General features: G+C 60.1%; 1 protein-coding gene across 1 annotated transcript in view; it reads right to left on the bottom strand.

Annotated features, from left to right (window-relative positions):
- Positions 1-23,194, bottom strand: part of NCOR2 (nuclear receptor corepressor 2) — a 212,644-nt gene that overhangs the window by 17,953 nt on the left and 171,497 nt on the right. Inside the window, 11 exon segments of the mRNA XM_035723877.1 lie at positions 1,472-1,770; positions 2,434-2,520; positions 2,930-3,070; positions 5,288-5,438; positions 8,673-8,776; positions 9,070-9,174; positions 9,410-9,512; positions 10,238-10,377; positions 11,152-11,316; positions 15,564-15,720; positions 16,166-16,286. Of these exon segments, the coding sequence (XP_035579770.1) occupies positions 1,472-1,770; positions 2,434-2,520; positions 2,930-3,070; positions 5,288-5,438; positions 8,673-8,776; positions 9,070-9,174; positions 9,410-9,512; positions 10,238-10,377; positions 11,152-11,316; positions 15,564-15,720; positions 16,166-16,286 (1,573 nt within the window).

Raw genomic sequence — 23,194 nt, 5'->3', positions numbered from 1 at the left:
CGGAGCCTCCGTTTCGCAGCCATAAAACAGGAGCAACGTTTCGACATCGCCAGGGGCAGGGGGACAAAGGGCTTTGCTAACCAACCCTAAGATCAGCACACGCGTCACTGCCCTGTCCGCCCCTGTCCTGGCCCCCAGAGCCACCTGGGGGAGGGGGCTGCAGAAGGCGCACAAAGTTCACAGGTCAGCCCTCCCTGGAGCAAGTGGGGGACCCCCTGTTGGCCCCTGCAGCCTCAGCACCCCGACGTGGGGAAAACCTCCCCCCATCAGTCTGTGACCCTCCACAGCCCACTCAATGCCACTCCAAAAAATTCAGCAGCAAAACCCACTTCCACCACCTAGGGCCCAAGGCTCAGAGGTCAGGGCTGAGGTCTGTTTGCTCTCTGGCCAGAAGGGGCAGCTGAAGAAACAGGGGGTCATGGACCAGAGCACAACCCGGCCACCTGGGAGAGGCCCCCGCCCTGTTGACACAGGCTTGGGAGCCCGGGGTAGAGTGGGGCCCTGTGTCTCTAGTGATGGAGCTCGGAGTTTATGCATGAATGTTTTAATTAGAGCAGGGAAACACCCTGCTTTTAAGAATGCTGTAGAATCAGGCTGGCCTCCCTCTTGGATCCATGGGGAACTCCCGCCCAGAGGCTGAGAGCCAAACCTGGCGCTGGATAACTTCCCCACGGCTTCTCCCAGCACTGTGAACCTTGAGCCCAGCTGTGACGCCCTCCCGGGATGCCGTCCCCAGTACTGTCCGCCTCGTAGCCAAGCAGCCCTTGGGATGGTTCCCACTCTCCCTCCTCATTCCATCAGGCCACCTCTGACCATGGGAAGGGACAGTGGCCCTTGCACGGTTTCCACTGGCCAGCTTCTCACACAGTTGGAGCTGGTTATGCCCTACCAGGCTGGGGCTTCCTGGGGGGCAGGGGCCGGGGCCGCAGGGGTACAGCCTGCTGGTGGGGGGGAAGGGGACGCCAAGAAGCAAAGATGTTGCAGATTTAGGCACGTCCGGACTTGAGGTTCATAACTGCCATTCACTTGCTGTGTGACCCTGGGCAAGTCATTTAACGTCTCTGAACCTCCATTTATGCACCAATACAACAAGAACAGTAAGAGAACTACCTCAGAGCGTCGTTGTGGGGGCTAAACAGGGCATGATGCCAAGTGCTCAGGCAGCACCTGGCCCACAACAGAAATCCAATCAGCAGCAGCCGTTTATTTTTATGGTTAGCTCTGGGACTTTGGCAGGCTGCTGGAATTCTCTGTGCTTCAGTTTCTCCATCTGAACAATGGGGATAACGGGTGTGAGCCCCACAGGGGCGCAAATACAATCAAAGGAGCTCAGTAATGAGCAGCTGTGTCATCCCGGGCAAGGTACCCACAGAGTTGGAGCCTCAGTTTCCCCACTGGTAGAAGCCAGAGCAGCGGCTAACGGCCGCCCCCACAGCATCCTGGCCCAGCCTGCCTGGCTCCAGCGCCGTACCTGCGTGATGGAGCCCTCCTTGAGCGGCCGTGGGGCCAGGGGCAGCTCGGGCGTGCGTCGCAACTCCTCTCGCGGAATCTCATGGATGGAGCGGCCGGCCTCCTTCACCGTGGCCACCAGCCCCTCGTGGGCCGGCTTCAGCTTCAGGGGCCCCAGGGCCTCCAGGGGTCGGGCCTTGTAGGCCTCGGCCAGGTCCCGCGGGGGCGGCGGGGGCGGTGGCGGCGTGCCCTCGCGTTTCAGGAGCTTGGCCTCCCGGCGGAGGTAGTCTTCCTGGGCCTCCACGTAGGACCGTGGAATCCCTGCCAAGGAGGACAGGGTGCTGACCCTCGACTCCACACCCCACCGTGCCCGTTCTAACCTGGGGTCTCCACACACCAGTGATTCCAGAGCCAGACTACCTGGGATCAAGTCCTCACTCGCTGTGGGACCTTGAGCACATGACTGGACCTCTCTGAGCCTCAATCCCTTCATATATAAAATAGTATTAACTGAAACACCTCACCAAGGCGTGCACATTCGATGAGATGCTGTAGACAGAAAGCATAAAAGGGGCCCATAGGAGGTGGCTCACCACCGAGCAGCCAGGAGAATTTGGGTGGCATGGTAACAACACTGCTAGGAACTGTTAATAAGTGAAAACACCAGTCCCACACCCTAATACGGGAGGAGCACCCGCGTTAGTGGCAAGCCCAGAACAGATGCTCAATAAACAAGGTCTGCAAAGGACAGAGCTGAGGGGCAGTATTCGGCTTTCTCCTTTTGTTTTTCAGTAAGACAGACATGACCTTGCTCTGCATTTCAACCTGCCCCTGTACTGGCCACGCTCACGTGTCACACGCCTGTCCCACGGCCGGCACGCACCCCACCCCCGCCCATCGTGACGGCAAACGTCTGCGTGCTGGCTGCGGCCGCCGTGAGGGCAGCGGGGGGCGGGCACCGTGGGGGCGGAGGGCGGGTGGCACCTTGTGTGATGGAGCCTCGGATATGGTGCTGCTCTTTGAGATGGTGGGGGCTGTGTCGCTCAGGCGGGATGGCGCGGCCCATGAGACCTTGGGGGAGGGGCAAGAGCGTCGTGGTTACGTGGGTCCCTCAGCCAGCCTCGGGCAGTGACAGGTGCTGGGGCTGGGGTTAGAGCCAGCCCTCCCAGCATGGGTCCCTTCGGCCGCTGACAGCCGTCCCCACGATGGTGGTGGTGGTGGCGGCCCTGGACCCAACGAGCAGTGTCCCAACTCCTGGGCCCTACGCTGCCTCTAGATTGGGCCTCAGCAAAACCTAGCCTCAGTTTACCTCTCCGGAAAATCAGGCGAACCATCCCACCACCTCCCTCCAGGGGGCACTGACAGATTCTCTCTCTCTCTCTGCTGCTCTAACCCACTTAGCTGGGAGGCCCCCCCAGAGCAGGTCCTAGGCCCTGGCATTCTGTGTCCGCTGGGGTAGGGAGCCAGGCAGGGCAGCCACCTTCAATGCTGGCCGAGGAGATGGCCCTGCTCACGCGGCCCTCCATCATATCATAGGTGCGCTTGGGGGCGGCCGTCTCGTGGGGAGGTCCAGAGCTGCTCCTGCTGTCCTCCTTGGAGCACTGGGGCACCGACATGCCACCTGGAAACCAGACCATGCTCGTGGTGAGGGGTGGCGGTCTGGTGCTTAGGGCCCAGTTCCAGCAAGCCCAGCTGAGCCCTCCCGAAGGAACCCATAGCCTGCAGGCCAGCCGGGGCCTCTCTCTCCAGTCTAGGGAATTTAACAGACACCAAGGCTTCCTGCACCCTGAACCCCAACCCGTTGTCAGTAGCTGTTGTGTCTCCGACCACACGTGGCCATAGAAGCCTGTGCACAAAGCGCCACACGGGCGCGGACTTGCGACATGAACATCAGTGCACACGTGTGTGTGAGCAGCAGAGTGGGAACATACAGGCCATGCACAACCATTTGGGTGTGAGTGTGCGCATACACACACAGGCCTGGCCACCAAGAACAAAGGGAGGCCAGGGGCACAAATGGACCCGTGTGTGCCTGTCTGTGTCCATGTGCATACGTGCGTGCACACGTAAGTGCGCTGTAGCAAGTCCACGTGGGGAGAGAAGGGAGGCTGTCCACGGCAGACACGGCCTGGCTGAGCCAGGAGGAACCTCGGGCTGTGCACCCTGGCCCCCCAGACAGGCTGAGGGTCTGAACGCCGGGAGGCAGGCCCTGAGGACAGGAAGGCCTGGCCTTACCCAGCAGGCTAGGGCTCCTCCAGGGGCCCCTCCCCCCCCAGAGCAGCAGAAGTAAGCTCCCCAGGGCCCCAGTCCTGCCCCTCGAAGACAACAGGTTCTCCCCCTCTTGTTACTTCTCCAGGTCTACTCCACAGGCTACAAAGCAGCGGCCTACAGACATACTGGGTTGTGGCTCTAAATTTTTTTTCAAAATTACTGATGTTTAAACGCAGAGATTTCAGATCAAAATAAAAAACATATATATATATGGAGAGATTAGAAGTGTAGCCGAGGGGGTCACACCAATACAGGGCGACAAGAGCCACTTGTCCAGGCTGCCAGGGCGCCCCACCCCCGCTGCCCCCCTAACCACCCGGCCCCAGGAAGCATGGAGGGATGAGAAGCCCTGGTGCAAACGCCCTCTACAGACGAGAGCGCGAGACCGGGCGTGGGGACCCGGGCTGAGGTTGTGCCCGTCCTGCCCGTAACGCCTTGACTGCAGGCCCCTCAGCCACGTACCAAGACTGGTGCCCAAGACACAGCCACGAGCCCGTCCCTCAGCTCACGGTACCACCTCCACTTCCCAGGACCGAGGGGGCAGGGGGCATGGGCAGAGGCAGACAAAGAGGAGAAAAGGTGTCCGCTCATCAGAAGAGAAGCAATGCAGGGCCCTGCAGGGCCAGCCCCCGAGAGGGGTGCCCACGAGCTGCATTCTGCTCCAGAGCCCTAGGCGCCCAAGGATGCTGGGAAACACATCCTGGCTGTCCTCCCTTAACTCCCCTCCATGCAGGGCTCCTTGGTTGTGGAACCTGAACCCAGGAGGGGAGACGGGGCAAGAGGCAAGGAGAGGGGGAGGGTCACTCTGGTCGTCACACCCTGGTGGCCACCCATGGGCTACCAATTAGAGCACAGCGTTTGCCGAAAGTGCTGGGCCTCAGTTCCCCCACCATGCTTCCAGCAAGGCGGGCCAACCCTTCCCTGCTGCTGGCTTACATACTTGCAGGGATACGCAGATCACCACTCCTCTGGCTGTGCTTCATGCTATCACCCAGCCTTCACTCCCTGTGCGGCCACCTCCGTGGGCCAAACAGCCCCCTCCCCTGATCCCAAGCCTCCTTTTCTCTCAAGGGGCCATGAGGGTGGCCACAGAGGACCACTGGCTGTCCCCATACAGCCATAAAATGGGGATAAAATGCTTCACCCGGTTCTTGACCACTCAGGCCGATGGGAGGGGCACAAACTCCCCAGATCTGTTTTCCACAGACATCTGGCTGCCTTTTACCCTGACCATGTTTTTCTGGACCCTCCTCTCTTGACCAACTCCAGAAACACCAAAGCCTGGGGTTTGGTGGACAAGCCATGCTGGAGGAGTGGGTTTCCACGACTCACAGTTCACAGGCGACTTCTATTTGCATCTCATGTGGGCGTCCTGAGAGCTCTCTTGAGGGGGGCTTCATCCACTGTGCTCCCCCTAAATACCCCGTGGGTGCACGGCCAGCTTTCCTCCTGTGCCCCCATCAACCCTCCACATAAAGATTCCTTCCTGGGCACTGAAGACTCTGCAGATGGGGAGGAATAAGGCTGCCCCCCCGGGCCCCGCGAGGCTGTTCACAATAGCACTCACCCTCATAGGACAAGACGTGGCCCTTCTTGCCCTCGTAGATGACGTGGCCCTTGGGCAGGCTGTCCTCCCGGCTGCGGTCCAGGCGACTGGGGCTGTCCTCGCCGATGATCCTGGTGATGGTGCCTTTGTAGAGGACATCAGCCGGAGTGCCCTGGAGGCGCAGAGGGGGTGAGCGCTGGGCAGGCTCTACCCGGGGACCCCCCTGAGCTCACCAGGCATGACGCGGGCATGACCAGCAGACCTACAGCGGGTCCCTCCAGCTCCACACACACACACACACACACACACACACACATGCTCACATGTGCTGGGCCCACCGGTGCACACGTTGTGTTCATCCACGTGCTGCTGGGTGTGCAGCATCCAGGGGGATGACACAACCACACAGAACACCAGGTCACAGCTTACTGAGCACCCACAGTGTAAAAGAAACCACCCGGAGCCCCTTATATATGTTCACTCATTTAATCCTAAGACAGGTCCTATCACCATGCCTGTTTCAGAGGGGGAGACTGAGGCGCTGAGCGCTAGGTGACTTCATCCAGGGGCACAGGTGGGACTGGAACCCAGGCAGTCCGGCCCTGGAGTCTGTGTTCCAACCTGTCCCATGTGGGTTTTACCTTCTCGGAGCCCTGACATTTAACTACTGACGATAACTGACAGGGGTGCTGAGATGTGGCCCCCGTGCTGTGCCGATGAACGTGGGCCATGAACCCATTTCCCAAAACCAGGGGAACCTCGGTTCTCAACCTCGACACTCTGCCACGGGGGGGGGGGGGGGGGGGCGGTTGCTTTTTTGTTGTGGGTGCTGTCCTGGGCTCCCCTGGCCTGCACCCACTGGACGCTACCCTGTGTCCCCCCAATCTGCCCCCCTCCAAGGTGTAACAAAGATGTCCCTAGACATTGCCCAATGTCCCCTAGGAGGCAAAATTGCCCACAATGGAGAACCACTGCCTTAGAGTGAGCTCCCTAGAAGGGGAGGTATTCAAGCAGAAAGAAGACAGTCACGTGGAGTAGGATCCTGCCTTGGGCAACTTCCAAGAACATGAGTGTGGGGATCAGAATCTGTGTCTGGAGTCAGACTGCTGGATGGCAAACAGTAGCTTTACCAGTGAGTTGCTGAGTGACCTCTGTCAAATCATGTTGCCTCTCTGAGCCTACACATCTGTACATCTACAGAATGGAAGTAATCCCAGCATCTACAATTCTCAAAGGCACTTGGCATAAACAAGCTGTCCCCAGATCAAGATGTCTATGATTCCGTGAGCCGTTTCACAGACATGGGGGTCCCTCTGTGTGCCCAGCCCTGGACCAATGGACCGCAAGTCTCCCCGTGGGAACTCCTCTGCTGAGAAACATCCCCCTGTGGGTTAAAGAGCAACAGCTAGCAACCCCCTGGACTTCTACCGCAGATCCTGGTTGGCGAGGAGAGGGACAGCAAGACACTGAATGCGGACAGGCTCCCCCCGGCTTCTCACAGCAGCACACGCACGTGTGTGCCCTTGGGGACACTATACCGGACAGACTCGTGCGAGCCTGGAGACTGCTGGCCTGAGGCCTATTTTAAGGCCGAGAGCCTGCAGCCTCAGGGTGCGGCCCCGACGAACGTCACCCCCAGGGTGGGTGGGAGCATTGGGGAGCAGAGTGTTGGGGCTTCCTGGAGCGCCCGCCGGGTTCGAGGATGTGTGCGTGTGGTCTGGGCATGATTTCATCACCACCCGATCACGAGGCGGTGGGAAAGGCGGACTCCCATGCATTTTGGCAGCTACCGCCCTCTACCAAAGACAGTTGAAGGGGTGTGAGTGACTGAGACGGTGTGGGTCACAGGTGCCTAGGAACTGCAGATGTCAGCCTTCGATCACCTGTGACTCCACAGAAAGACTCTGTGAGCAGTTACTCTTACTAGAGAGACCGCCCCCTGCTTGAGTGTGTGCCCCCGCGGGGACCTGAATACCCTGGCCTGACTTTTGCCCCAGGTACCTGTTCTTTGCACTCAGCGAAGCCGCCTCCAAAAGCCTGTTATTTCAAAATCTAGAGCTTTCTCCTCTGTGGTGTGATCTGAGGCCACCGCGGTCAAAGACACCTCACCGCGGGCCAGCCTATGGCCTGACGCTCCACCATTAACGTGCGTGTGGGCGGGGCAGGGTGTGCGTGACTATAGAGGTCCATGTGTCTCCCTGTGTGCCTGCATGTCTGTTTGTCCATATGCCCTGTGTCTGCACTATGTCCGCGTGCGTGTGTCCGTGCGTGTGTCTGTGCATGCACACCTGCGTGTTCTGGCTCCTCGTTCTCTGGCACGATGTTCTAGAGCCAGACGCAGCTGGGCACAAAACTCTGGGTCCACTACTTACTAGCTACGTGACCTCAGGTTTAACCTCTGAGCTTCGGTCTTCTTATCTACAAAACAAGCTATGATAGCATGGACTCTGGGCCAGTGTAAAGTGTCTTGTCTGGAGCTGGGTGGAAGGGAAGATAAGAAAGCCAGGGTGTTATGGACCCCAGGAGGTGATGGAGCCACACTTCCTGCTTGCTGGCCAGGGAGGAGAGAGTTTAACGGGCCCCAGACGCGCAGGGAGCTCCCCACCCGTCAGGTAGAGAACTGATCCCCCCTCCCTGACACCAGAGGGCCCTGTGTTCGGCTCCCCCCGCAAGGCCCGGGAGGGGGTGGACGTCACCCCGCACTCCCTGCTGCAGAGGCAAACGTGGCCGCAATGCCGGACTGCAGCCCAACACCACAAGGTCAAGGCTAGCACAAGAGGAATCCTCTTTGTTTTCTGGGACTGAAGTCAAAACCAGGGGGATCAGGACAGCACACGAGGGGCCACAGGGGTGGGGGCCGGCTCCGCCAGGTTGCAGAGCACCTGCCCGCTGACACCCCGGAGGGAGCCCCCCTCCTGGCCCCTCGCCGGTCCTTGCCTGTGTCAGAGATGCTCCCACGTGCTGCCCCCCAAACCGGGAATGCTGTTCCCCGAGACTCCTGTGGGGCTCACCCCCAAGAAGTCTCCCCCACTGGCCTGGGTGGCCCCAGGCGTTCTTAATCTCAGAGGTTTACTCCATCGGAAGCACCGGATCCTCTGAAGCCATCGGCCCAGTTCTGACCGGTCTGTGTATCTCGGGCTACCTGCTGCTTTCCCGTCAGCGCCTCGCGAGGGGCGCGTTGTGTGTGGCGCTCGGCACCTAACTGTGCCTGGCTCCAAGCGGACAAATGACCAGAGCATGAGCTCCTATCGCCAGGACATCGCCCTAGCCACGAAGACCGGGGCCGCACAGCGACGCCAGAGGGAACTGATGGGCTGGCCCACCGCTCTGAGGTGGTCAGGGCCGCATCTGGAGCTTCGGCCTGCTGGTCCTCCCCCCGCCCGAGGCAGGGCCCCAGGACACCTACGTGGGTGATGGAGCCGCGGTAGGTGATGGGGCTCTCGGAAGGCACCCGTGTGCTGGGGATGCCCTTGGTGATGCTTCCTCCTGGAACCGAGCCCAGGGACGTCCCTAAAAGACACGAGACATGGGGCATAAAGGGTGTCTGCAACCACTTCCCAGGGAACGGTGCTCCTGACCTGCAAGGCCCCCTTGGTGTCGCAACGCAGAGGACCCCCTGCCCCTAAATGGGTGAACCGTTATGAAGACAGGCTTCTGGACCTTCTAGGAGTAGACGATGCTCAGCAGATTTTGGATAAAAGATCCCACTCCCGCCTAGACCCTCCTCCAAAGAGCGGAGGGGCAGCGGCTGGGGATGCAGGGCAGACTCTAGGCCTCACGCCCCCCCCCCACCCCGCCCTCACCTCTCAGCACAGATGTCTCCTGGGCTGTGGGCACTCCCAGGCTCTCCGGTGGCCCAGCCTGGCCCCGTGGGGACAGCTGCTCCTGCTTCACTCCGCTGAAGGGCGCTGGGGATGGGCGAGAGCAGTGAGCCACCTGCCACTGGGATAGGGACTCGGAGGGAGGGCCCCCACCTAATCCTACCCAGGGGCGGAGGTCCGGCACTGCCGGGGATTTGGGAGTGCCACCCTCCTCGCAAGTTCGGGCCATGGTCCCAGCGTCCAAGCTGCCTTCCCTCCTCCCCCCAACATGGACAGCTGGAGCCAAGCCTGGGCCATCCAGGTGGGGGGTGTAGATCCTTACCCAGCTTCTTGGGGTCCATGGCGAGGGGCAGCCCCATGGTGATAGGGCCCACAGGGGCCTTGGCGTGCTCGGAGTACGGGACGTGGAGCTGCACCGACATTCCCTGCGAGGGGCAGAGGTCATGGAGTCACAGGGGCCCCCAGTCCCTCCACCCCATGCCCAAGACTTGGGGTCTTGACTTCCCCTTCCACGAAAGCCCAAGAGGGGAACCTCGGGATCATATGCAGGTCGGGGCACTGGGACTCAAGTCCCAGCCCCGCTGCTCACCCGAGTGACCATGGACAAGTCCCTGGCTCTCTTGAGCCTCGGTCCCTTCACCTCTGAAGTGGCCATCGTGATCTGGTATGGTTTAAAGAGAACGGTGCACGCATGTGGGCTGGGACAGAGCAGACACCTCGCCCCGTCCCTCACCACACAGGTGAGTAGGTCAGGGAGGCCAAGGGACGGGTAGTCACAGACAGGCTCACCACGTGCTGTGTGCCTAGTCCATTCAATCTTCCATTTCACAGAGGGGAAACTGAGGCCCAGAAAGCTTAGGTAATTTGCCCAAGGACACACAGTCTGGTTGCAGAGCCCATGCTCTTGACTACCCCAGAGTCCCAAGGTCCTGAGTGCCTGGGACAAGCTCCAGCCAGCTCAGACCCCAGCAGTGCTGTGCACAGAGATGACCCTGGCCCCTTGGGTGCCCAGTTCCCACCCAGCTATCACCGCTTCTGATGCCCCCACTTTATAGATGGAAAGACTGAACCCCCAAAAGAGGAAGGGGCTGTTCTCCGGGCACCAGGCCACACAGACGCTCCTGGGGAGGCCCTGGACCTCCCACCTCACCTGGGAGATAGTACTCATTTGCCTCTCGAGGACGCTGGGGTGCTTAGTGGAGGAGATGAGGGGCGGCGGGTTGGAGATGGTGGGTGGGCGTGGTAGCACAGGCCGGACACTGTCGTGGAGGCCCAGAGGAAGTGGGTGACCTGCAAGGCACAGATCTGTCCATCACAGGGCCCCAGCAGTGGTGTGCCCCTGCCAGACAGACCCCCCCCGCCAGGCAGGTCCCTGTCCCCACACGCCCCTCTCCTGCCCCTCCCATCTCTGTCCCGATGAGCTCCTGTGTCTTTGGGTCACATGCCACAATCAGGGAAGCCTCCCTCCATCCCACCCTGTCACAGCCCAGTCCCTGGCCCAAGCCCCTCCTCTCTGGCCCAGACCCTTTAACTGTCTCCCTGTTCCCGCTTTATCCAACCCCTCCACCCCGCCCCAGCAGTAACCCATTCCCCGCACAGGAACTAAAGGATCTTTCTAATAAATCTACTGGTTCACATCCTCCCCTCTGCTGTGAACCTTCTATGGCTCCCCACTGCTTCCAGAATGAAGTCTTAACCCCTGACTCGGCTCACCTGACCTGGTGCTTGTGGTCTCCCCAGGCTTTTCTTTCCACCTGTCCATTCTCTAGCTCTAAGTCACTGATAGAAGGCAGAGCCCCCACTGTAGGGCTGCCCCTCACCAGCTCAAGCACCTCCTATGGCTCCCTATTGCTAGTGGCTTCAATCTTCATCCTGCAAATTTCTCAAATCTCAGTAGATCTCTTCCTTTCCCTTCACTGACCAGACTATCCCTCTTGTTGGGTCTCATCAGACTCTAAGATCCTTCTGCATGCGGTTCCAAACCACGGCAAATAGCTGGCACCCAGTGATGGTGCTGACTCAGCTTGGCACCTGAGGAGCCCGAGCATGGGCCAAGCTACTCACCAGGTGGGGCGTAGGAGAAGGCCGAGGGGTCAGGGGCGTGCGGGGAGGCCTTGATCACCTCACGAGGGGGCACAGGGAAGGGCAGGCCTGATGTCCAGCACGGAGGCTCCGTGGGCAGCCTCTGGCCCTCGGCTGCAAAGGCTGGGAAGAACACAGGCTTCTCTGCTGAGGGGATGAGGGAGGGCAGTCAGCCAAACCTGGCCAGCCCTCAGGGACCCAGCAGCCCTGGCCACCCCTGCTCACACAAGGCCCTCCTGTGCCCACAGCACTGGCCTTGGGCAAGGATGGGGTCCTGGCCAACAGGAATGGAGGTCTGTGCTGGGAGCTCCGCAAGTCTGCAGGCCGGCATGCCCTGAGCTCCTGAGATCCTAGGGAGCTTCTAAGTCCCAGCATGCCAGGCAAGCAAGGCGCCCTGAACAAACCTCCACAGCAGGGGCTGGCGACCGGTGGCACGGGGCCTGCTCCTGCGGACACTTGCTCTGGAGCACGGTCGCGCCGCCCACGTACTTGTCTGCGGCAGAGCTGAGCCGCTGCAGCAGAGACCGTCTAGCCCGTAAAGCCTACAATATTTACTGTCCAGCTCTTTCTAGAAAAAGCTGGTTGGCCTCCGCACAGAGATGAAGGCTCGCTGTGATACGTACGCCCTGGCCGGAGGGGTGGCCAGAGGTCCAGACGCTCAGGAGAACCCCCCACATGGCAGCCTGTTTGTGGAACATGTATGACATATCGGGCACTGTGCTAAGCGCCCCCCCATCCCCCCAGCGTGGACCCAAGGAACCTCCTTAGTAAGCTCACGAGGGCTGCTAGCTCTGTCGTATGGAGGGAGAAACGGAGGTACAGCCACATCGGTGGCATTGTCTAAGGTCAGCACCAAATACCTGGCCAAGTCAGGACTTGAATGCTTGCCAGCCTGTGCAGCTCAGATCACAGGACAGGAGGGTAACGCGCCCCCCCCCCACCACCCACTCGCCCTGTAGCCTCCCACGGGCCGGCACTTCTCAAGTGCTTTGTGTGTGCTGAATCATTTATCCTCACTACGCCCACCCATTTTACAGATGGGAAAACTGAGGCCAGGAGAGGGGAGGTCACCTGGTCAAAGGGCCACAGCCGGCAAGGGAGGGAGCTTCGAGCCCAGGCAGTCAGGCTACAGGCTGTGATCTGAGCCTTCATTAGGCACTCTGCCCGCAGGAGGATGAACAACAGCTGCCCCCAGATTCTCAGGCCTGGGGGACACCCTGTAGACAGGGCCAAAGGCCAGGGCCTCGGGTCTGTCATCATGGTGTTCTCTCACTCACCTCCCACTCTGCTGAAATCTGCCTCAAGCTCTGAACCTCTCCCTTGAGAACTGGCTTGGGGACCAATCCCAAGAGAGAGAACTGGCTGAGAAGTTGGGCAGGAGACACAGCCTGGAAACGCCAGAAATCTCCAGCCCCTGGGCCAGGAATAGCAGGCAGGTGTCATCTCTTGGGCTACCTCCGGATGACGGAGGTTGTGAAAGCCCACTGAGGTAAGGCAGCAGAGTGTCAGCATCGATTAGTGATGCCTGCTGTGGGCACAGCCGGCGGCAGGGGAGGCGTGCCTGCTCCAGATCCTCTCCCTCTCTCCCCCCCATGAGAGACTGAGGTGGCCCAGAACCTGTGCCCTGGTCGAGTGGGCAGCCCACAGGAGACGGTCACAGGTGCAGGGAATAACTCAGTGGAGGGATCCCACAGCCCTGCCGTGAACCGCTCCCCCAGGCCTCGGCTTGTCCAGCTACCCGATCCTGCGTGTGTTTCGCTGCTCAGCGCAGCTGCGCCTGGCCTGTGCTGAGCGGGGGTGGGTTCCAGGGCTGGAAGGGAAATGTGGGGCTGGGCCAGGCTGGGCAGGAGGCCGAGAGCCTGCAGAGACAACCTGTTCCTCCAGCTGGCCCCAGGGGAGCCGAGGGCCTGGCTTGGCTGAGCTGCTCCACGCAGGAGCCAGGCAGCAGGGAAGGCTCCTCCAAGACCAGAGAGGTTCAGTGCTGGGTGTCAAGTTCACACACGTGCCTAAGAGCACTGAGCAGCGAGGCGGACCCCGTGAGAAAAGCACGCAGCGCTTGCTGCCCAGCACACTGTCTGCAGCGGGGCGCCATTCCAGGGAACAGCACAACCCTAGGCCAGACTCAGAAACCACTGGTGGTGGCTCACTTTCTCCCAGGACAGAGCCTATGACCTGTCCCAGCAGGTCCTGGCGAGCCCTGTGTGGCACCCAGCCACCCACGGGCAGCCTAGCCCTGCTCAGATCTGACGTGGGCGAGAGCTGTTTGGGCCCCGGACATTGCCGCACAGCCAACACCTGGGCTGCTGCCCCAAGGCCGGAAGATCTTCCGGAGCCAGACCCTGGTCTCGCCCAGCAAACGCCACCCGTCACAGGCTGTCCTGGCCCCAGTACGGGGGTGCTGCAGGGTCCCAAGAGAAGGCAGATACCCGGCCCCATCCCCATTCGAGTTCATTAGCAGGCCCCACTGGCTCTGCCTCTAAAACGAACTCCCCACGCACCCCCTTCCTCCCCACCTCCGTGGTCACCCCTGCAGTCTAGGCTGCCACCACAGCTGGTCAGGAACAACACTGTGGCCTCCTCCATCTGCCCCCCAACACGCTGGAGCTCTTACTCCTCAACAATGACCAGAGAGAGAGAGATCTTTCCAAAACAGAAAGCAGATTCTCTCCCACAACACAAATACATTAAAACTCCTCCTGAGAAGGCTTCTCCCACGCCGGAGAAAAAGTCCCCGTGGTACTATGGCCTACGAGGCCCTACACAATCATGGGGCCCCATTTCCCTCTCTGATCCTCTATCCTACCCTCTCCCCAGCCACAGTGAACTTCTGGCAGCTCCCCAAACACACCAAGCTTGTCCCCACCCCAGGGCCTTTGCACATGCTATTCCCTCTGCCTGGAACGCCCTTCCCCGGGATCTTCCCATGACTGATTCATCATCTCCAAAGAGACTGCTCCTCTGAGCCCCTCCTCACCCTGCTTTTTTTTTCTTCAATCGCATTAAGTAAGCTAAAGTCATCTTGCTTCCTCGTGTGTGTGTCCTGGCTTAACGTCCTTCTCGATCACAGAAAGAGCTCCCCAAATCAAGAAGTTCATCCTGCTCACTGCTGAACCCCCAGTGCCTAGCCCAGCACTTGGCCAACACAGGCGTTCAGAAAATGTCCTGGTCCAGTGGACAGCCACAGGACAGCCCGTGTGCTGGCCAGGATGCACGCCCGCCCCTGTGGGTGGCGTCTGAGACTTCCTGCAGCAGGTGGAAGTGGCCACAGGGAGGCAAGGGGGCAGGCTGATTAAACAGGGAATGTCTGGCAGGCCTGTGTCACTTGTGGGAAGCATAGAGCCGTCCTTCTTCACGGACAGCCCTGCTCTTTGTCCTCAGACAGGCAAGCAGCACCCATCCTCAAGGAGGCCTGTGGCCGAGGGCCAGCCTGGATTTCTAGAGAAGAAGGGCTGTTCTACCCAAGCAGGGGGTGCAGGCCGCCTGAGCCCACTGTGTGCTGTGCTGCTCAGGGAGGGTGGGCTGGGGTCCTGCTGCCCTCAGACCCCAAGGGCAGGAGCCAGCAGAAGCCTAGGCTAGCCCAGTGTGGGGGGACCTCCGGAGGACCAGCTCCGATCACCTGTGATGCGCACGGCCCGTGCGGCACGCCAGGCTGCCCTGGCGAGGGTGCCTCTTTGGGGACACAGGCCTGGAACTTCTTAGGTCCAGTGGGGAATGCGAGGCAGAGACAGATAATCCAAGAAACCACGCCTTGCCTGTCTCCTGACCTTGAGCTTCACATGGCAACAATAAAGCACGCCCTGGGCAGTTGCTGGAACACAGCTGCTCGGGGAATTACCCACATGGCTCCCCAGTGAACCCAGGGACCTCCGCCTGGAATAAGGTCAGGATGAGAGCTGGAGGGAGCACTGCTTCCTGCCCAGGCCCCAGAGTTGCTGCCAGCTGGGCGCTGAGCCTCATCCACGGTTCTAGAAGCTCATGTGTGGGCTGAATCACATGGAGTCAGAGGCTGAGGCACAGACGTGCTTACATGCATATACAATACTTCTCAAAATGTCTTAAAGTTTGCTACAGTTGAGAAACTGCAGCTCAGGTGAAAACATGGATTTCTGGCTTCCCCAGAAGCACAACGGCAGGCCTGTCCTGCCATGGGGTGACCTGGCTGAAAGCCAGTATGTGCCTATCTTCGAGCGAGCAGGAGTCCTCTGGTTCAGCCCTGTTCCCGTCGTGCCCTTACTGTCCCCTCCACCCATTCGATTTCTCTAGCTGGCCCACCCCGCCACTCTGCTTGGAGTCCGCTGCGGCTGCCCTGGATGCACAGATGCCCTTTATCCCTCATCCCTGCCAGGCCCCCCACTCTCCCCTGCTCTCCACCACAGTCACGGGCACACACTCACCCTCCTTGTCGGCGGGAGGCACGGGGCTCCTGCTTTTGCCTCGAGGGCTGCTGCTGGGCTGCTGGGGGGTGTCGTTCTCTGGCTGCAGGGGCTGCGGTGGCAGTGGGGCAGGTGGAGCTGTGTCCTCCCGGGGGGACTCATGGACTTTGCTGACCTGCTGAGAGAAGCAGGGAGAAGGGAGTATCTTTACAGGCAGTCCAGGAGCCACAGAGATGAGGAACAGCCTTCCGGGCCCCTGCACGTGACAAGCCTGAGAGCCACAGCAGTGAGGTGCCCAAGGGCACTGGGCTGGGAGGGCAGAAGGGAGACCAGCAGGCCGCCAGCTCCCTGGTTCCTCCAGAGCCCCACCCTGCACGCATGCCAGCTCCCTGGAGCTGTTCCCGCCTCATCTCCATGGGGATTTCTCCAGGAAACACGAGGCTGCTGGGAAGGGCTGGGAAGAGCGAGGCTGCAGGTGCTGCTCCCTGCCCCCCGGGGCTGTGCTCCCGCCCTGATCTACTGCCTTCCGGAAGCATCGGTGAAGGGTGGGGGGGGGGGCACAGTGGCTGAGGCCTTGCTTGGCAGGAGTCCTGGGGCGCAAGAGGGGGTGCCGGGGCACTCACAATTGGGGGTATGGCGGCCGCCCGTTGCTTCAGCTGCTTCAGGTCCAGCGGCTTCGGGGGTGAGGCATTGGCCCTGGTGTCACTGGTCGGGGTGAGGAGGCTGGGCCGTGGTGACAGCAGCCTGAGGGAGAGACAAGCGTCAGCCCGCAGGCTCACAGCTGGCCTCTCCTGGCTCCAGCCCTGCACGACAGGGCTTGGAGGGGCCGCCAGAAGTGAGGCAAATGTCCAGGGTCACCCGGCCGAGGAGACCAACCAGGACTCCGGGGGTGGGGAGCAGGGACAGACGACTCCTCCCTCCCTCTCTGGTCCTTGCTGGCTCCGTGAGGAGCCGAGACCTCTTCCAACCCCAGCCCAGAGGCCCAGGCCAGGATCAAACACTCCCCGAGAGAGCCCGAGGCAAGCAAAGTCCCAGGGACACCCCGACTCAGGGCCCGAGCCACACACGGCCTGCCGGAAGTTGCAGGAAAGCCGAAGAATCAACTAGATGAAGGCTTGGTGAGCTTAAGAGATTATTCATCACCCAAATATGAGAGGCTCAGGCACCAGGGCGTGGGACTGAGTGGACCCCACTTACTGGAGGACAGGAGTTAGGGAACCTATCCTCTCAACCAGAACGTTCCACTTACTGGAATCTCACTGTTCACTGAAGGGCTAAAAGCAGGTAGCCTGCAAGCTTTGTGTGGAGGGGCTGGTCAGCAAGTACATGGTCTACCTACTGGCCAGAAGTATGGCCATGAGCTGAACTGGGCCTATAAACGTTTCATTCCCCAAAGCGAGGTCATGTCCATCTGCTGTGGACGTACAGAACTGGGCACCTGTAAAGGGCCCACAGTGGGGCTGAAGTAGATGCCAGGGGCAGGGTCCCTCCAATGTAGGGCTGCAGGGTCTGGGGCACCCAGGCAAGAGCCTGCCCTGCAGGGTGGGGCTCCTTACTCCAGCTGTTCACAGATGTCACCTCCTTCAGGAACACTTCAGGGATTTCCAGGAAATCCCAGAGTACTGGGCATAGCAACTTGCCACAAACCCCGTCTGGCTTCTTAGTTGGCACGGAGTCTCCAAGGTGGGAGCTCAGTCTGCCCCCACCTCACATCCTCACCCACCCACCAGGGCTGCCAGGTTCCTGCCCAGCTGTTGACTCTCTCCTGCGATCTGCACTTGCTGAGCACACAGCAGACCCAGCACTGTGCCTGGGGAGCACAGAGACCCGGGATCCAGTCTCGGCCTGCAGGACGCCACAGCAGATGACCAAACAGGGTGCACGAGGGCATTGGCCATGGGCTGGGATTCACCCAGAGGGCAAAGCTAAGGCTGGGTCCCCACAGCCGAGGGTCGTGTGGGCACAGCCCCTACTGTGCACTGCGACCATACCATGTGCAGACTAGAAGCCACAGCCACTGCCTTCCAGGTAAGAGCCGTGACAACCAGAACGTAGCTCATACCACTCTGCAACCCGGCAGCTGGTGCCAGACCCCCAGCGAAGAGGAAAGCACGTCTCCTGCGGATGGAGTTGGGCAGACACCTGACTCGGGGCCTAGGTGCCCTCTGCTCTCGGTGGCCATGACAGGCTGTGCTGCGGGTACCTGCCTCCCACCCGCATCTGCCACACGCTCGGCTGAGCGGAGACAGACACGGTGATGCCGGCTGGGGCTGCCCGAGGCGTGCAGGTGGGGCCAGGCGCAGGGGAAGGTCATTCTGACTTCTCCATGCTCAGCCGGCCTCCACGGTCCTCCCCACCTGCTCACCCTCCCTCCCGCCCTCACCTCGCCACCTCCCCAGGCCCTGCTCGCGCTCTGTTCCACAAACTCCGGGGCCTTTCCTGTAGCTGCCGCCCCTCCCTGCTCCCCTGCACTCAGGACCCCGGGCCCAGGCACCCTAACGGGCCTGAGCACCTACGCCATCAGCTATCCTGACTGCCCCACCTGCCTCAACCCTACACCACGCCCAGCCTCCTCTTCCCTCTGCCTCCCAGCACCCATTTAAACCGAGCCACACTTGTAAACTTCAACTTAAAAATGGATATGCCGCTTTGGAAGAAGTCTGGCCGTTCCTCAAGCGGCGAAACACAGTTATCACCTGACCCGGCGACCCGGCTCCTGGGGGTCTGCCCACGAGAACTGAGAACACAGGCCCACAAGAAAAGCTGTTCACGAAGGTCACAGCTGCACCATCACCATGGCCAACAGGTGGAAGCCACCCATATATCCAAACACGGGGTCCGTCCTCACAACAGACTACGATTCAGCCATAAAAAGGAAGAAGTATGACACCTGCTACAACGTGGACGGATCTTGAGAACAAGACGCCGAGTGAGAGAAGCCAGACCCAAAAGGCCACGTGTTGTGGGGATCCACTGGTAAGAAATGTCCAGAAGGGGAGAATCCACAGAAGGGACCTGAGTGGAGGCCAGGGGCTGGGGGCGGAACGAGGAGCGATGCTGGAGGGTACAGGGCTTCTTTCTGGGGTGACGGAAACGTTCTGGAGTTCAACGGCAGTGACGGTCACACGCCTCTGTGAACAGACTAAAATCCACTCAACTGCACGCTTTAACGGCTGACTTGTACAGTCGGGGAATTAGAGCTCCATAAAGCTGTCGTGAGAAGAAAATAAAGAATGGACTATGTGCTAGCCATGAAATCAAGAGTTTGATTAACTGTACTGTGTCCACAGATGACAAAATGTCGTATTTTACAGGTGTACAAAAATACAAAACTACTATAAGACACAGTATTAAAGGTAAACAGTAACATTTTCTATCATGTAAGCATGCTTTTATAACACATATAAAGTGAAGTGTTTGCCAGTGAACCAGGGCCTTCCCCTCGGGCCTGGGTCCTGCCTCGGTTTTCCCACAGCTCCTCACCCAGGGAGGGACCCATCACATTAGAGAGCAGGGGAGCAGGGACCACCCCTCAAATGCTCTGAGCAAGCACCCATTCAGGGCACACACAGAGACCCAGACTCCTCTTTCCAAAGTCCCCCAGCGAGTGAGGCAGGAGCTCAGCGGGGGCTGGGGCCATGGGCATAGCACTTCACGGTTACGGGAGGCCTCCTGACGCCAGCCAACCTCTCAATCTAAGAGGCCAGCATCCAAGAGCAAGGGCCTGGGTTCAAGTCCTTCACAAGCCTCAGTGTCTGGAACCCCCAAAGGAGCAGGAAGATACTTAGCATGGACAGGACTCCCAACTTTCCCTCGTTCCAGCCACCACAGTGGGTGAGCGCTGCCTCCAGGAGCCCTCCTCAGGGGCAGCCCTGCCTCTGTGCTCTTTCCTTTGTTTTCCTGGAAGACAGCAGCTTCTATTTTCCTCTCCGGAGGCCCGGGGTGGGGGCGGGGGGCGGCTCTCGGAGCCTGGCACCAGGCATGTGACCCAGGAGGAGAGGGGAAGCCGGCAATGCGGCTGGGAGCGGTTCAGGGCTCATGCTCCCAGTTCAAATCCCACCTTCAGCTGTCGGACAGAACCACTGTGCCTCGGCTTCCCCATCTGTAAAATGGGCATGAGAACAGTCACTCTGCCCTCCCAGGACTGTTCTGTGGGTGGAACAAGGGGCTGCACACGAAGCACGGAGAGCAGTGCCCGGGGCCAAGCGGGTCAGGTGGTCCTCAAATCACTGTGGGTTTTCTTCCCACGCTGGAGGGCCAGGGCTGGGGGAGGGGGATGAGCAACGGAGGACTGGGGACACCCTGCGTCTGGACAGGGTGCCCCTCTCTGTCTGCTAAGTGCCCCCCTTAGCTTCCCTATAATCACCAGGCTGAGCTCATCCTTGCTGCCATGCTGGAGGGTGAGCGAAGGCTGGTCGTGAACACTGTCTGCATAGACGTGGTTCTGTTGCTCCCTGTGGGGGCAGGTCCCTGCCCACCTGTCACCTCCTCTCCTGTCCCTCTCCCTCCCTCCGCTCTGCCACAGCCCTCTTTGCCCTCCACCGAGCATAAGCTCATGCAGCCGCAGGGCCTTTGCACTGGCCACTCCTCCCACACCTCCCACTACAGGCTCTGATCACCCTCCCATGCCACCTCCTCAGAGAGGCATCCCTGACTGCTCCACGCACAGCCCCTGCCCAGCACCCCTGATCTTCCCATCACCCACTTATCACAGGAGTAGTTTTGCTTCTTGAATGTTCCCATCCCATACTACCCACTCTTGCCAGAATGGAAGCACTCTGGAATCAGGGCTCATCTGTTGTTCCCAGCATCCCTCGCACCTAGAAGGGCGCCTGGCACACACTGGTGCCCAGTCAATCATTTACGGAATAAAGAAATAAAAGGGAAATTGCTGTTGGGATTCCTTCAAAATTTCAGGGGCACAGGGGAAGAAGCCACACTCCAGCCCGCTCTTGGAGTAAACTTTCGGTGTTCCTAAAGCAGATCTGAAGGCAGCTAACTGTTCACGGAGTACCTCGCGTGTGTGGGCCTGGCACCAGGCTGCAGTTTATGTTATGACCTCTGTTACGCTCACAGGAAGCCCGAAAGTAGGGACACCACACCCATTTTATAGAAAACTGAGGCCCAGGGGAAGGGGCTTTCTGAAGTCTCCACCCCACCAGAAAGTGCCCAGGCACCCTCTCTGGAAACTGGGACAGAGGAGGGCAGGCGAGCTCAAGGCTTAGCAATCAAATCCACTATCTCTGGTCGTCAGCCAAGAAAACTCCCAGGCGGAGCTGCCTGGCAGAAGGTGATGGAGAGTAAAAGCAGAATATGATTTCTCTCTCCAAAGGTCGTCCGGCAGCAGCCAAAACGAGATGCATCCTGGGCCTGTCCAGGGACGCCTGGCTCACCACACCAGGGCTGCCAGGCGGGAAGGAGGGTGGTGGGCAACCGGCCAGGCCCTGGGGTCGCGCAGGGGCCCACCCGTCCCGCCAGCCCTTCCGGGAGGCCCTGGCTGCCAGGGCGTGCTCTGACGCATCTTGCCTGCGCGGCTGTGGCTGGAGGGGGGGGGGGGTGGTGGCAGGCGGCCAGCCAGGAAGAGGTCAGCAAGCTGGCCTAAGTCCAGCCTGGCTCTGAGGGCGGGGGACCAGCCTCGGTCACACAGGGCGTGACAAACCAGGTGTCCTGACTCCCAGCCCAGGGCCGCTGCTCCCTGGGGATCGAATGCTGGACATTCAGGCAGGAAGAATAGATGGAGGCAGACCTAGCCAAGGGAGGGAAGGACACGTCCCTGGGCGGGGCTGTCGGGGGAGAGAGGGAAGCTGAAAGTAGCCTTTGGGACTTCAGCCCTGGCCAGAGGGATCCAGGGGGTTGGCGGGGCTTAGCCCAGCCTTCCCAGTTCCCCAGTCTTGGGCAGGCCATGTGAACCCAAAACACAGACTCCAGGAGGCTGCTTATCAGCGTGGTTGCCCCATGAGCTCAGCACTCTTCCCGCTAAGAGCAGAAACATGTTTCCATGACTCCGTCCCTGTGGCCAGCAGGAGCAGGGTGGGGAGCCGCCCGCCCTAACCCCATTACCCAGGCACAGAGAGTGATTGGAGCAGCGGGTCCCTGGCCGTGGGCCCTCCTTGGACGACTGGGCCACTGTGCATACTGTTTTCCAAGGGCAAGAAGCTCAGGAGCCTCTGAGCCCTCAGAAGTCTAATGGCTGGGCCTCTGCTGGTCACAGGGCCACCCACCAGACTAACTTCCTGACACAAACGGGGCGAGGCTCCTGCCAGCAGTGGTTCCCAGGGACCCCCGGACACAGGAATCTGAGGACAACATGGCTCACTTCCTTTTGTGGAGGAAGACCCCCAGAGCTCTGGATGAATCTGATTTTCACATGAAATGTTCTAGAACTTGCCATTTTAACATGCCCCAAGGTGAATCACGGGGCAGAGGCAAGGCTCCGAGTGAACTCGGCGATTTGAAAGTCAGATTTTCCTCCCTCTCGCTCTGCCCAAAACTTTTCCGAGAGACGGGAGAGGAGAGACAACAGACCGCACTGTTTTTAGACAAAATAAAAACGACCCGCCTGCCTCACTAGAAAACATTCCTCCAGTGTCCAGATGTGGGTGGGAGCGGGTCTCTGCACCTCTGCCCTCAGCTGCCCGCAGCCGGCCCCTACTCGGGGGTCTGAGCTCTGGTTCTGGCCGGGGGTCTCAGGGCTCAGGGTCCTCAAGCATCTGTGCCAAACGTGGGTAAAATCCAGTGCTCCAGCGGCTTGGGTCGGAGGTGGGGTGGCGCACCCCAGGCCAGGAGCAAAGACAAAGCTAAGAAAGGGAGGAACACATCTCAGACATGGCGGCACCCAAACAGGACGGCACGGGGGGGGGTCCCTCCAGGCCACCCCCGCAGAAGAGCAGCCTCAACGGCTCAATCGACTTGAGAGCCAGGACAGGGGCTCCAAGTTCCCACACCTGGACCCTCAGCAGGTGGGACATGAGCCACCAGTGATCTCGGGAGCATGTCACAAGCATCTGCAGGCAGACCCCCCATCACTGTCAGCTAGGACGGGGCAGCCGTCTCCCTGTGCCTCTCAGACGCCCACTGAATCCCTGCATCGGCAGCCAGCCACTTTCTGAGCCCAAGTGACACCAAGCTGGGCAGGGCGTTCCCCCAAGAACGGACTACAGCCCTGACCCTCACTGGCTCTACCACTCTGCCCGAGTCACACAGGCTCTTTCCCACCCCCGGGCCTTGGCACCTGCTGTTCCTGCCTTGTTAAGGATAGAACTGTGCCCCCCCGCCCCCAGCAGCGCCCCCCAGCCCCCAAACATGCTCAAGCCCAAAGAGCCAAGGACCCGTGAATGTGACCTAATTTGGAAACAGGCTCTTTGCAGATGTGATCAAGTTAAGATGGGGTCATTAGGGTGGACCCGAAGCCAGTGATGCCGTCCTCACAAGAAGAAACTTGGGCACGTAGACACACAGGACAACAGCACGCAAAGACAGAGGCCAAGACAGGAATGACGCGTCTACGAGTTGAGGAACGCCAAGCACGGTCAGCCACCCCAGAAGCTGGAGCAGCAAGAGCCTTCGGAGGGGCAGGGACCTGGCCACACCCACAGCCACCCACAGCCCTGGGAAGCCAGCCCCACTGCGTGGCACGCTCCCCTTCCAGACGG

This window comes from Zalophus californianus, chromosome 14, assembly GCF_009762305.2.
Source record: "Zalophus californianus isolate mZalCal1 chromosome 14, mZalCal1.pri.v2, whole genome shotgun sequence".
Classification (NCBI taxonomy): Eukaryota; Metazoa; Chordata; class Mammalia; order Carnivora; family Otariidae; genus Zalophus; species Zalophus californianus.
This window is presented reverse-complemented; position numbering and strand designations above follow the sequence as displayed.